Genomic DNA, 14,894 nt, shown 5'->3' on the forward strand with positions numbered 1-14,894 from the left:
ACCTCGTTCCGGACACCTAATTTGTAACCTGCGCCTGATTTTTTAAAGTGTAGACAATAAACAATTTTAATTTTCTTGATATTTCTGTGTGTGAGGGACTGTGTTTAACAGTCAGTCCCCCTCACAGCTAGAAGGCTGCTGCTGCTCCTGACAAGCCACTGACGCCGCTGCAATCCCATGACCGAATGGCCTCAAGTCCGTCCGGGTGCTGCATCTTCGCGGGGAATGAAGGCCTGCCTCAAGCACCAAGGCTGCTTGCTGCCTGCCCCTGCCCCCGAGACCGACGCCACACCGCTGCCTGAAGCGCTGCTTGCTGCCTGCCCCCGAGACCGACGCCACACCGCTGCCTGAAGCGCTGCCTGCCCCTGCCCCCGAGACCGACGCCACACCGCTGCCTGAAGCGCTGCTTGCTGCCTGCCCCCGAGACCGACGCCACACCGCTGCCTGAAGCGCTGCCTGCCCCTGCCCCCGAGACCGACGCCACACCGGTGCCTGAAGCGCTGCTTGCTGCCTGCCCCCGAGACCGACGCCACACCGCTGCCTGAAGCGCTGCTTGCTGCCTGCCCCCGAGACCGACGCCACACCGCTGCCTAAAGCGCTGCTTGCTGCCTGCCCCGAGACCGACGCCACACCGCTGCTTGCTGCCTGCCCCCGAGACCGACGCCACACCGCTGCCTGAAGCGCTGCTTGCTGCCTGCCCCGAGACCAACGCCACACCGCTGCCTGAAAGGCCTGCCTGAAGCACTTTCACACAGGTAGGAACATGGTTTATTTAATCTTTTCTTTGCTTATAAATTTTTATTCAGGTTGGATTTATTTGTATAATATTTGTATAAGTATAACTAAGGATTGATTGTAGAATTTAATGACTTCCCTTCCCCCCCTCCCCCCCCACCTCGTTCCGGACGCCTAATTTGTAACCTGCGCCTGATTTTTTAAAGTGTAGACAAGGTTTTTTCAAGCGTACAAAAATCTTCACTTGCTCCATTCTAAGTTAGTTTGGAGTACGTTTTCACTGTGGAAACTTTCAAATCAGGCGTCAGTGGCCGGACACGCCCCCTTTTGAAAACAAAATTCTGTTCCAAAGTGAAACTGTTCTACCTGACTAGAACTGCAGAAAAATAAATGTGGAGAATTCCGATTTCTAAGATACTCCGTTCTACACCAGTTGCTCCTAAAAATCAGGAGCAAATCATGTGGAAACTTGGGGCCTTTGAGTGGGGAATCCGAACTAAATTCACTGATTTTGAAAAATAATGCCGCCCAACGGTATTGGCTGGCGGGACTTTGGTGAGTAGATTGGAATGGTCTTTCCATGAAGAAATTCACCTTGTTTTGTTGAGCTCTTAACGAGCCAGCTGCTACCCAGCCTTCTTAAAGGCCAGGGTTTGCAGCTAGGCCCTGAGGAGGGAAGGCGTTTAACTGGAGAACATGGCTGGTGAAGGTGTCCGAGGAGGGCAACCTGGTTTTCTGACAGAGAATTGGAGACACTTATGCAGGCTGTGGAGGGAAGGAGGTGAGTGCTGTACCCTGATGCAGGCAGACCTATTCGGGAGGTTTTTACCAATGCCTGGAGGGAGATTGCTATGGTGGTCTCAGGGACATCTATCTATGACCAGACCGCCACCCAGTGCGGAAAATGGCTGAACGACCTCATCCGGTTGATGAAAATGAGTACCTGTTGCACCAACTGCTGACCTTCCAGCTGTGAGCCTCTCCTTTATCCTTTTCGTATTTCCCACCTTCACAATGTAGTGACTGAAGCAGCATTTCACTGTTGAGGCCTGTATAGATGTATGTGTGTTCTCGCATTGGAGGCTCCCTTTCATGTCACAGCTCCAGCTGCATGTCAGGAACACACACTTGTGTACTCATTTCTGAGGCCTCATCACACTGCTACTCAGCAACCATTCTTTGTTTTGCAGGCCATGGTTGCGCACAACCGCATGGAACAGGGGAGGACTGGTGGTGGCGAGCCCCAGCTTTAACTCCTCACACACTTGGAGGAGAGGATAGAGGCGCTAGTGGGCTGACATGCTGCATTCCCTGTGGCCACTGATACTAGCGATGCCGATCTCTCTGTGGGCAGCATGGGTAAGTGGGCCCTCCTTTAATGTTATCTCTCCTTGAATGTGCCTTTCCATCTGCAAGTGTACTAGTTGCAGCATCCATGTGTCAAACCCCTACCTCCCCCTCACGGCATCCCTTGTGCCATTTATGCTTGCAGATGAGGTGTCCATTGACAGCCAGAGAGCGGGTCCTAGCGCTGGTGCACGTGGGAGGGAAACGACCAATGACATTCTTGACAGCAGTGAAAGCCAAGACCAGGGAGGAAATAATGATATGGACAGGCGAGGCCTGGACGACAGCCTTGAGGGGCCAGTAAGCCAAGGGGATCCCAAGACCATAGAGGACATTGTGGCTTCGAGCCTACGTGACACGCTGGAACCCCCTCCATTCGTTGACGACAACACTGAGGCAGAAGACGAGGGGATCACTGTTGGCAGCAACGCATCACTGCTTCTACTCTCACGCGCCAGCTCAGATACTATGAGTACGCGGTCCGATTTAGTCAATATAGCAGAGGGGCCTACACTGGGTGGTGCACCGGGGCCTAGAGGGCTGCAGCATGGCGACGGGCAAAGGGAACCTCGGGTGCCATTTCTCCGAGGGGGGGGGGGGTGCGAGTCCTCACCAGAGTTCTGGTGAAGAGGATTCAGACGAGCCCATCGATGTTGGGACTTACAAAAGAAGGGCGGAGGCCATGCATTCCCAGATGTTGGTGGCAGTGCCAAGAGTGCCGGACAGGCTGTCGGAAGTGGTGAGGAGCGTGGAGGAGTCCGCCTCCCACATTTTGTTGACAGCTCTGCGTACTCCATGGAGCCCATCATTGCCAGTGTTCAGGCGATGGTGGACCCCAAGAGAGACCATGTGGATCCAGCTGTGATGCCACAACTCGTAGGTGATGTGGCAGCTGCCATTGCAGCACAGGCACAAGGGAACGAGCACATCGGTACTGCTTTGGAGAGGATGGCCGCAGCCCTGGATGCTCAGAATGCTCTTATGCAGTCTGGGCAACAGGCCATGGATGCCTTACTGCTGTCATCTCTGGTGGCTTTGAGACTGTGGCTGCTCTCATGCAGTCTCAGCTGGATGCCACCCGACACCTCAGTGTTGCCTTCGCAGCTGGGTCCACCACAGGCCACGGGTACCTTCCGGTGTGACACTACAGCACTGACCTGAGCTCCCTCAGTTTGGTGGTGGTGGTGGTAATGTGCCGTCCCCGGGGAGTGACACAGGCTCCTTGGACCAGGATCCTGATGGTGTGCTTTCTCAGGATCACAACTTTCCTGACCCCAGATCTGTCACTCCGCCATTGCCTTCAAGCATGGAGCCGCCCAAGCCAAGTCTGACTGAACCCTCCAAGGAAGGTGCTGACCAGTCTTCAGTTGGCCTTCCAGAGCCAGAGCTGGTTGAGGGCATCCTAGAAGGTCATCTGTAGCTTCCATACAGGAAACCAAGCAGCCTTCCTAGACCCATGAGGCAGCCACAGGGAAGACACTGCGGTGTAGTAGTAGGATAGGCATGCATAAGAGGGATTATAAAGAAATTCACAAGGGTGAGAAATGATGTTTTGTGGGGTTTTTTGCAGTTTTTTATGATGTAATAAATCTTTATTTTGTGTTCCTCTATCTGGGCAGGTGTATCATTTGATGGTGGGCGATGATGTATGAAGGGTCTCATTGGGAAGGCCATGGAAAAGCGAAGCTGAAGGGTCATGTGGGCTTTAAATTATCTGAAGCGAGCAGTAATGAGACGGATTTGCACATGCCTTGCAGGATTGGGATGGCGACCATGCCTGCTGGGTGGCTAGCGACATGCATCCTGGTCCTCCTCCTCCGCCTGAGGTGGTACTACTGCATCGACCTTCAGCGGCTGGTCTCTCATGATGGCTAGGTTGGGAAGCATGCAGCAGACAGCCACGAAAATGGAGATCTGTTCAGGCGAGTACTGCAATGCACCACCAGACGGTCCAGGCAATGGAACCTTTGCTCAATGATGCACCTGGAGGCGGAATGAGCGTCGTCCTGGCATGCTCGCCAGAAGTCCTGGGGTTCCGAAGGGGAGTCAGCAGCCAAGTGGACAAGGGATATCCTTTGTCCCCAAGCAGCCATCCACAATCCTGGTTTGGACCCGAGAAGATGGTGGGCACACTGTTCTGGTGCAGGATGAAGGAATTATGGCTGCTGCCTGGATACCGGGCATCAACTGCCATGATCCTGCGTTGGTGGTCGCACACCAGCTGGACCCTTTCTGTTCATTAAAATCTCTGGATGGTTTTGTGGTGCCCTCAGTCTGTCATCTGTGAAGTCAATGGCCTCCTGCACCCTGGGAAACCCTGCAATGTGGACAAATTTGACCTGGCGTTCCACTTGCCTCTCCCTGGTCATTGGGAACGATATGAATTGGACTCTCCTCTTATCGGGAGCATAGGTCACTTGATGGATGGAGCAGTGGGCAGAAAACTCTGAAGTATTAGAAATGTCTGCACATGTAGACTGGAAAGAGCCAGTTGCGTAAAAGTTCAGTGCGATGGTGACTTTTGTTTCAACGTTGAGAGCTGTCCTCAGCCTTTTCTGAGGCTGCAGATCTGCCCGCAGATTGCACAGCTCCCTCAGGATATCCTTCCTAAATCCGAGCCTTCACAGACATTGTTCATCGCTTAGCTCCAGGAATTAAAACTGATGTCGGTACACCCTTGCACGGTAGGGCTCCTTCCCCCAAGTCTGTGCTGGGTCCCTCCGATGGCAGCTGGCTGATTGCCTTCTCCCTCATACTCTTAATCTTCCTCAGCCTCTGCAGGCTGAAGCTGGCAAGCATTTGGCTCCTCACCCACTATCTGATGTGGGGGTTCAGCGTACCTGACCCTCCTCCTGACACCAGCTCCTTCCTAGCCACCCTAGCTGCAAACCCCAATGCTGAGATCTCCAGGCCCTTCTCCATGTTGGGCAGCCATGGCTGCTGCTTCCCTTGTCCGCTGCCTCTGGACCCGTTGATGATGGTGCCGCCTTCTCCTGCGTGCCTCCCTGCCTCTCAATGTGGACAAGACATTCCCCTGCTAACATAGAGCCCATTGCGTATTTCGGCTCAACCCTCACTCGGAAGCCTCGATGGACAACAGAATGAGGCCCCCAGGCCACTACTAATAACGGCGAGTAAAAAACAAAACTTTTCAGAAGTCGCCAAAAGTTCTCAAGTCCACTACAATTTTTGGTACTCCCAACAAGTTTTCAGAATGGCGCGAACTTTTCAAGCACAAAAATCCCGATTGCACCAAAACTGCTTTCTCCTTCCTCTGGCAGCCTCGAACAGCCCAGCAAAGTGCTCCGACACAAAAAGCTGTCAGGGTACCATCAGGAAGCAGGTAGGCTTTTTTATACTGAATTTCGTTGGTGGGGCGGAGCGGCAGTGCTGCGTATTGTGATTGCCCAACCACAGTACCGTAGCGAAAGTCAGGCAAGCGGGGTGGAAGTCGGCACCGCCAGAAGAAAGGCTTAACTAAATTTCGCTGGCGGCAGCCATTCAACCAGAAGTCGGCGGCTGCTTTACTCTGCCGCAATCTGGCGGTAACGATTCTTAGTAGGGATCTGAATTTTGGCCCTGTTATCTTTTTACCTTTCAAGCATATTGCTCCACCAATGCTGCTGCTGATGGCAGCTTGTGACCTTCTTGGAGGCATAACAATTCTGGAAGAAAATTTTGCAACTGATCCTAATGCAGAGTCTTCCCACAGTTTTATTTGGTCCATGGTCCATATATAGTAGACACCTCAAGTCACTGAAGAAATACCACCAACGATGTCTCCGCAAGATCCTGCAAATCCCCTGGGAGGACAGACGCACCAACGTTAGCATCCTCGACCAGGCCAACATCCCCAGCATTGAAGCACATTTGATCAGCTCCGCTGGGCAGGCCACATTGTCCACGTCAGACACGAGACTCCCAAAACAATGCTCTACTCGGAACTCCTTCATGGCAAACGAGTCAAAGGCGGGCAGAGGAAACGTTACAAGGACACCCTCAAAGCCTCCCTGATAAAGTGCAACATCCCCATTGACACCTGGGAGTCCCTGGCCAAAGACCGCCCTAAATGGAGCAAGTGCATCCGGGAGGGTGCTGAGCACCTCGAGTCTCGTCGCCGAGAACATGCAGAAATCAAGCGCAGGCAGCGGAAAGAGCGTGCGACAAACCTGTCCCACCCTCCCTTACCCTCAAAGACTATCTGTCCCACCTGTGACAGGGACTGTGGTTCTCGTACTGGACTGTTCAGCCATCTAAGGACTCATTTTTAGAGTGGAAGCAAGTCTTCCTCGATTCCAAGGGACTGCCTATGATGATGATTTATTTATTTCATAAAGGGAAGTGGCTATAGGAGGAAGGCTAGTATCCACGTTTTGTATCTTGCTGTTTCTGTTTTGCAATCTGAGCTGGAATGATCAGGCTTAGAAATATAGCCTGTTATTTCACTGTTATTTTGAATCAGTAAGAATTTACACAGGTAAAATGATAACTCATGAGAAAACATCGAAGACAAGTGGCATGAATACAGTTGTAGCCTTTGCTGTATACAAGGATAACAAAAAAATCTCAGTAACTGTGGAAAAGGAACTGAAGTTTTAGCCCAAAAGGCAAAACATGTGGCTTAAGAAAATACTGGACATACAAGAAAGTTCACACACAATGGAGCAAAATGTAATACAATTAATGACAAGAGTAAGTCAGACAGGATATCACTCTGGGAACAGTGTTTGAACAATAAGCAGACCTACCGCATTACTACAAAATCAAAATCGCTGTTGGCACTGGGACCAAAGCATAGTACAGGTACACAGAAATAAGTCAATACTGTGATTCTGTCCTCATTCCTAATGAACTACTAAATTAAATATATTTAATTTTAGAATTTTATTGGACTGACAGCATCAAAGAACCTTCCGTATATTAAAAACACAACCAAAGCAGTGATGGTATAGTCAGGGACAACAAAAATACTGAATGAAAAGGAGAAGATAATCATAGCTATCAGAAAGCCACTCCATGAGTAAAAGCAAGAAAACTTAAATAAAACAAATGTATCACAATGATAACGTTGCCAACAAACAATAAATTGTATTTTTTTTAATATAAAGCTTGGTGAAAATCTAATTCAAGTTGTTCAGAACTATTGGTAATAATTATCTTTAATTTCTTTTGAAAAATGAAAGTCTGATAAGAAGTTGGACTTAAAATTAGTTGAAAATTCAAGTGTTTTAGCTTTCTGAGGGGACAAATCAGTGTTTACAGATGCAGACTGATGCACAGTTCTCAGCACCTTAATGCATTTAAGCAAAATACATATTATTAAAGGATTACTTAGCATTTTTTGAGCTACTATGTCAGTGTTTTATCTGTGTGAATAGTTGGCAGTACAGTTAAAGGAAATATTTGATTTTAAAAAATGGTAAGAAAAAAATCAAATTATGCCAAGTCAACATGTGCAAATGGCAGATATTTCTTTATGTATGTTTTAAACACAAACTTTAATAAAAAGATGTCAACTATGAACTTTACCTCCAGCCCCCCCAAAAAGTCTGAAATCTAATGCAGTGTGAACAAAATTGAAACTGATATTTTCCCAATTTACTTTAACACACAGCTCAGTCAGGAAAATAAAAATTTATAAAATATTCGTCAGGTATACCCCTATACTTCCAAGCATTAATTTGACCAATCTTTAATGTTGACAATTTACAAAATTAATAAAAAGTACATTTCTTGTATATGACAGGCTTTGCAGTCAGCAAGCACAGTGTAGGTGCCATCTCTTACGGAAATGTCTAAAGTCAAGGCATATTGTCTGTATATTTTTATTTGCAGAAAATATTTAGAGAAAAATGGAGAATTCGCATATATTTTATAAAACTATCCAACTAGCTGAATTTCTACATATTTTACCTGCTTTATGCTTTCAGAGATGAATCCACTGTAAGGTTTGTCAGTGAGGTACTTCTGATACACTTCTAGAACCATCAATGCTACTTCAGTATGAAGAGAAGGGTCAAGAGTGAGGGATGATTGCTGGAAAATAAATAAAAGTATTAACTAGGAAATACCGTTATAATACGTACAAGGTACCTATTTCCCTGCCCAGTTGATTAGAGAACACATTTTATTCTAATGTCCAATTAAATTTGCTTTTCACTAATCTGAATGTAATTCCTCACATCCCACTTTCTTGGTTTAATTTCAACATATAATATTTTATATGCTTGAAAAGGTCCCTTTAACAGTTCTTTTTGCATAACTGAAAAGGAGTATCATCTAGCATTGTGTCTTTCCCTAGGCTACAAAGAACTATGCAAGTGGATGAGGGTAATCCAGTAGATGTAGTTTTTTGGGGGTTTTTCAAAAGGAGTTCCTCATGTGAAGCTAGTAAGGAAGCTTAAGGCTTGTGGAATGGGTGACAAAATGATCTAGATATTTAATAGATTAGGTAACTCTTTGAAGGAATGAGGAATAAAGGGTTATGGGAATAGAGCGAGCATATGGGATTGGGACTACTACAGATGTGGAGAATAAACACGGACTGGTTGAGCCAAATGACCTGCTACCATGTTGTAATTTTGGTGTAAATCTATTTAGATAGAGAACTGATTTGGCAAGAGAAGACAGGTGGTGATAAATGGAGAATACTCTACCTGAGAAAAGGTAACCAGTAGAGCTCCCCACGAATCTGTTCTGGGACCCATGCTATTTTCCATACAAGGTATTTATGAACGATATGGAATAGAATGTTTACAGGAATGTTATTAAATTTGATGACAAATGTTCTGCAGTTAGATGACAAGTAAAAGGGAGCCAATCTTGAGACTTGGATCAATTATGTAGATGTACTAAATTACAGCAGATAGATTTGAATGTTGATACACAACGGATAATATGTGTAGAAAGTGTAAACACAAGTATGACATGAATAGATCTCCATTGATAAAAGTCAAAAAGGGAAAAGACTTAGAACTGATCACTGACAATGTACAAATCAATGATGATTCCAATTCTGGACTATGCAGCTTTGGTTATGCACATAGACATAGATGCAATAGAAAGGGGTCAAAGGAGAGTGACCAGAATAATCCCAGGCCTTAGAGAACTAAGTTATGAAAAAAGGCTCTAAACTTACTTTTACTGGAGAAAAGACTGAGTGGAGGCATGATATAGATCTTCACAAAGCATAGACCTAGAGGACACAACTGCAAAATTCACAAGCGTTGATCAAGGTTAGAGATTAGAAAAAAACTTGAACTCCCAGAACAGTGGATATGTGGATTAAACTCCCAGAAAAGAGAGTTGATTTGGGTCAATTGGCTCCTTGAAAAAGATCTATATCTGGTTTGAGGCATGACTGAGGGGCTTTATGGCCTTAAAAGAATAAAGATTCACCTCAGCAACAGAATAATACATTGCAAATTATATAATGCTTCTGTCCTTATACAATTGCATCATCTGACTTACCATTCACTCCACTACAGGAAAATTTAGTAGTAATATTAAAAATACTGCCAGTGTGCCCAAACATGACATTTGAAAAGCATTCTTAAAGTGCTAGATGTATCCAAGCTACAACCTGAATCTGTCAAGCATATTCTAATATGCAACATTCCCAGACCAAACAATAATTGAATTCAGAGACTTCAGCCTGTGTTCAGTTATAGCAATTATTTTTTCTGATTTTAGAGCTACAGGTCAACTTAAACACAATTCTACCTTTGCAGCAGAATATACATTACATGGAATAATATAACTATCATTTGAAAAAAAACAGTGCAACGTCTAATTGATTAAACTCTCAGCTATCAGGGAAACCAATAGCTTTGGATAAAGCTTTGGTAAACTGTTAATGAAATGTTACTTTTGCCCCTCTTGCAATTCCTGTAACATTGAAACAAATAAGATAATGAGGGGACTCGACATGCAGAGAGGATGTTTCCACTCATGGGAGAATCTAGAACTAGGGGGGCATAAATTCAGAATGAGGGGTCACCCATTTAAAACTAATGAGAAGGAATTTCTTCTTTGAGGGTTGTAAATCTATGGAATTCTCTGCTCCAGAGAGCTGTGGAGACTAGGTCATTGAATATATTCAAGGCGGAGATAGACTGATTTTTGAACAATAAGGGAGTAAAGGGTTATGGGGAGCCGGCAGGGAGGTGGAGTTGAGCCCATGATCAGATCAGGCATGATCTTATTGAATGGCGGACCAGGCTTGAGGGGCCAAATGGCCGCCTACTGCTCCTATTTCTTATGTTGTTATACCTGCTCGTCAAGCCTCCAGTTCAGTCCTTCAAGTATGATGCAAGCCAGCTTGTTCTCCACAGCAGATAAATTGAAGTTCAGAAGCCACTCACGAATTACACCCATTTCAGTTGAGGTGATTTTCCATAGGTGTAGGGGAAGTTCTTTAAATAGGTACAGAGAAACCTACAAACAGAAACATTTTCTTGATTTTTTTTTTCACCCCCAAAAGAAAAATACAATTTTAAAATGTAAATATCTTTTTCAAGATAGATATTAGACTCTAGATTTTATTAGTTCTAAACCCCTTCTGGTTCAAATTCCAGGGATGCCTGGTGTGGTGTGGTACCAAACTGGTGGATCATGTGGCAGCCAGGGTGTACAGCATCAAGGCATCAAGTGAAGTAAATGTGGCCATGGTGAGGCCATCCCTGGCCTCACGGGCAGTAATGTGATCGGGTGTTGAATCCGTGTGTGGGATCAGGTGATTGTGGAGCAGTTTGGTGATGATGCTGGTGTGTTTAGTGATGCTGGTATTGGGGCTGATCTTGGTGGGATTCTGAGGACCAAGGTGAGATTTTCTCAAGGGCACGGAATAGATGGCAGCTGAAGTTGAGATGACAGAAGCGATCTGTCGATGGTGAGAGAGGTTGCTGCAAGGTGAGTGGATAGAGTGTTCACTGCAGACACTTCCAAACTGCATATAGCTCAAAAGTGTTTTCCAAATCCTGAAGGCGTCAGCCTCTGAGATTGGAAACTGATCAGCTGTGAACTGGTAGCTTTTATGCCACTTCTGCAGCTGTCAACTAATCAAAGCAAAGGAGAGTCATTGAGAACCTGACACACTTACCTGACGTAAAACCCGAGCGACGGAAAGCTGCTGAAAAACTTGGAAAAATGGTAAGTACTTGTAAAATTATTTTTAAATACCTCTAAACTACCTCTTAATGATCTTAATTGGCTGGCCCGCTGCTTGGTGTTGGGTCTGTGAATCGCAGCCAGACCGGACAATTTGGAAACTGACAAGGTGGCGGGTTCAGAACGGGATACCGGCCTAGTGTCAATCTCGGTTATTTTGACAGTGGGCCCGCTTCCAAACCCGCACTCGCAGCGCCGGTATGATTACAGCCTGAATGTTTCACTGCTTAACTGTCTTAAATTGCTATTGCAATCTTATAAGCTCTTAGAAGTGACAATATCATGCTGCTCTGTAGCATTTTGAGATTTCATTTTGAGATTTATCTCTCAATACTGAGGGCTGTAACAACATGTTCCCAATACAAATGACCCAAAACATCAGTGGAAGTGGCATTAATAACATTTTCAAAGCAGAAATACAAGTATCATGCCATTAACAGCAAAAACAGTGTCGCAGGACTTGCAAGTTAAGTTTGGTCTTTGTGAAAAGAAATTATAGTATAGCTTGTTAAAATAAAAATGATAGCAACATACATTGAAATACATATCTAACTATAGCAATAGGTATCACCAGCTGAATTTTACAAGTGCTGGTAATTTATTTTGATAGAATATTGAAGATGTTCATGGAAAGTACTTTATAAATATTTAATTGATAATCTGCAGTTTAAATATTTGAATTGAAAGCAGAAAACAGCTAACTATAGACTAGTTAGCCTAACATAGAAAATAGGTGTAGGAGTAGGCCCTTTGAGCCTGCACCACCGTTCAATAAGATCATGACTGATCATTCCCTCAGTACCCTTCCCTGCTTTCTCTCCATACCCCTTGATCCCTTTAGCCGTAAGGGCCATATCTAACTCCCTCTTGAATATATCTAATGAACTGGCATCAACAACTCTCTGTAGTAGGGAATTCCACAGGTTAATAACTCTGAGTGAAGAAGTTTCTCCTCATCTCAGTCCTAAATGGCCGACGCCTTATCCTAAGACTGTGTCCCTTGGTTCTGGACTTCCCCAACATTGGGAACATTCTTCCCGCATCTAACCTGTCCAGTCCCGTCAGAATCTTATGTTTCTATGAGATCCCCTCTCATCCTTCTAAACTCCAGTGTATAAAGGCCCAGTTGATCCAGTCTCTCTTCATATGTCAGTCCCACCATCCCGGAAATCAGTCTGGTGAACCTTCGCTGCACTCCCTCAATAGCAAGAACGTCCTTCCTCAGATTAGGAGGCCAAAACTGAACACAATATTCCAGGTGAGGCCTCACCAAGGCACTGTAAACTGTAGTTTGACCTCCCTGCTCCTATACTCAAATTCCCTAGCTATGAAGGCCAACATACCATTTGCCTTCTTCACCACCTGCTGTACCTGCATGCCAACTTTCAATGACTGATGAACCATGACACCCAGGTCTCGTTGCACCTCCCGCTTTCCTAATCTGCCGCCATTCAGATAATATTCTGCCTTCCTGTTTTTGCCCCCAAAGTGGATAACCTCATATTTATTCACATTATACTGCATCTGCCATGCATTTGCCCACTCACCTAACCTGTCCAAGTCACTCTGCAGCCTTTTAGCATCCTCCTCACAGCTCACACCGCCACCCAGGTTTAGTGTTGTCTGCAAACTTGGAGATATTACACTCAATTCCTTCATCTAAATCTTTAATGTATATCGTAAAGAGCTGGAGGTTCCATCACTGAGCCCTGCGGCACTCCACTAGTCACTGCCTGCCATTCTGAAAAGGACCCGTTTATCCCGACTCTCTGCTTCCTGTCTGCCAACCAGTTCTCTATCCACGTCAGTACATTACCCCCAATACCATATGCTTTGATTTTGCACACCAATCTCTTGTGTGGAACCTTGTCAAAAGCCTTTTGAAAGTCCAAATACACCACATCCACTGATTCTCCCTTGTCCACTCTACTAGTTACATCCTCAAAAAAATTCCAGAAGATTTGTCAAGCATGATTTCCTTTTCATAAATCCATGCTGACTTGGACCGATCCTGTCACTGATTTCCAAATGCGCTGCTATTTCATAGTTAATAATTGATTCCAACATTTTCCCCACTACTGATGTCAGGCTAACCGGTCTATATTTATCTGTTTTCTCTCTCCCTCCTTTTTTAAAAAGTGGTGTTACATTAGCTACCCTCCAGTCCATAGGAACTGATCCAGAGTCGATAGACTGTTGAAAAATGATCACCAATGCATCGACTATTTCTAGGGCCACTTCCTTGAGCACTCTGGGATGCAGACTATCAGGCCCCGGGGATTTGTCGGCCTTCAATCCCATCAAATTCCCTAACACAATTTCTCGCTTTAGAAGGATATCCTTCAGTTCCTCCTTCTCACTAGACCCTCGGTCCCCAGTATTTCCGGAAGGTTATTTGTGTCTTCCTTCGTGAAAACAGAACCAAAGTATTTGTTTAACTGGTCCGCCATTTCTTTGTTCTCCATTATAAATTCACCTGAATCTGACTGCAAGGGACCTACATTTGTTTTCACTGATCTATTCCTCTTCACATATCTAGAGAAGCTTTTGCAGTCAGTTTTTATGTTCCCAGCAAGCTTCCTCTCATACTCTATTTTCCCCCTCCTAATTAAACCCTTTGTCCTCCTCTGCTATATTACAAAATACTCCCAGTCCTCAGGTTTGCTGCTTTTTCTGGCCAAATTAAATGCCTCTTCCTTGGATTTAACACTATCCTTAATTTCCCTTGTTAGCCACAGTTGAGCCACCTTTCCCATTTTATTTTTACTCCAGACAGGGGTGTACAATCCAGAAACACTATACATGTGTTGCATTTTCTCTTTTGGATGCTAATGAGTCTGATGTGCATTTTCAGTATTTTCTGATTTTATTTCAGATTCTTTGCATTCATGCATTTTGTTTTTGTCTCAGTATCAGGTCAGAAGCGATGCAGAATAAAAGCTTCATCAATTCTGACTCCATAAGTATCTTAACTGTACTTCAAACATCAAACACTGATGACACCAGTGGAATTAAAATAAAAAAAATGCAAGTTGTTGTAGCAAAAACAGGTTATACTTTTACTCATCAAAATAAAAAAAAATTCTAAATTGTATTTATCGAGGCATTAGTTCAAACTATTAATGTGATGCACACAAGTAAATTAAATTTCTTCAACCAAAATGGAACAAGTTTATGAACAACCTTTGGCAGTTTATTCAAAGTTAAAACAGGACATACCATTCCAACTTTTTCAATGGTTTCTCGGACACGATCCAGAAGTATAGAGATTACATGAGGATGAGCAGTTGAAATTGTTGCCAAAAGTTCCCGGCCAACCTTGGAAAAGGTTTCTCTGGTGCAAAGACTTACATAAGCTACCTATGTGGAAACAAAACACGTGGCATATTTTATATACATAAGGAAATACATCACCCCGCCTCATCCTTCCCGACCAGTCTGCAGCCTCTGACATGGTCGACCACACCATTCTTCTCCAATAACACTCCTCCGTTGTCCAGCTCAGTGGGATTGCCCTCACTTGGCTCCACTTTTACCTATATGATCGTAACCAGAGCATCTCCAACAATGGCTTTTCTTCTCACACCCACTCCATTACCTCTGGAGTCCACCATGGACCTATTCCTGGCCCCTTCTTTTCTTCA

At 44.9% G+C, this 14,894-nt stretch overlaps 1 protein-coding gene across 1 annotated transcript in view; it reads right to left on the reverse strand.

Moving 5' to 3' along the window:
* The window catches only part of LOC139257595 (ectopic P granules protein 5 homolog), a gene marked incomplete at its 3' end in the record, with an annotated part of 162,376 nt that extends 147,834 nt beyond the window's left edge, over nt 1–14,542 (reverse strand). Inside the window, exons 1-3 of the mRNA XM_070874534.1 lie at nt 14,470–14,542; nt 10,354–10,518; nt 7,996–8,118 (exon numbers count right to left, since the gene is read on the reverse strand). Of these exons, the coding sequence (XP_070730635.1) occupies nt 7,996–8,118; nt 10,354–10,518; nt 14,470–14,472 (291 nt within the window). The remainder of the gene's footprint in view (nt 1–7,995; nt 8,119–10,353; nt 10,519–14,469) is intronic.
* Nucleotides 14,543–14,894: the final 352 nt, after the last annotated feature.

This window comes from Pristiophorus japonicus, unplaced genomic scaffold (genome assembly GCF_044704955.1).
Source record: "Pristiophorus japonicus isolate sPriJap1 unplaced genomic scaffold, sPriJap1.hap1 HAP1_SCAFFOLD_875, whole genome shotgun sequence".
NCBI lineage: Eukaryota > Metazoa > Chordata > Chondrichthyes > Pristiophoridae > Pristiophorus > Pristiophorus japonicus.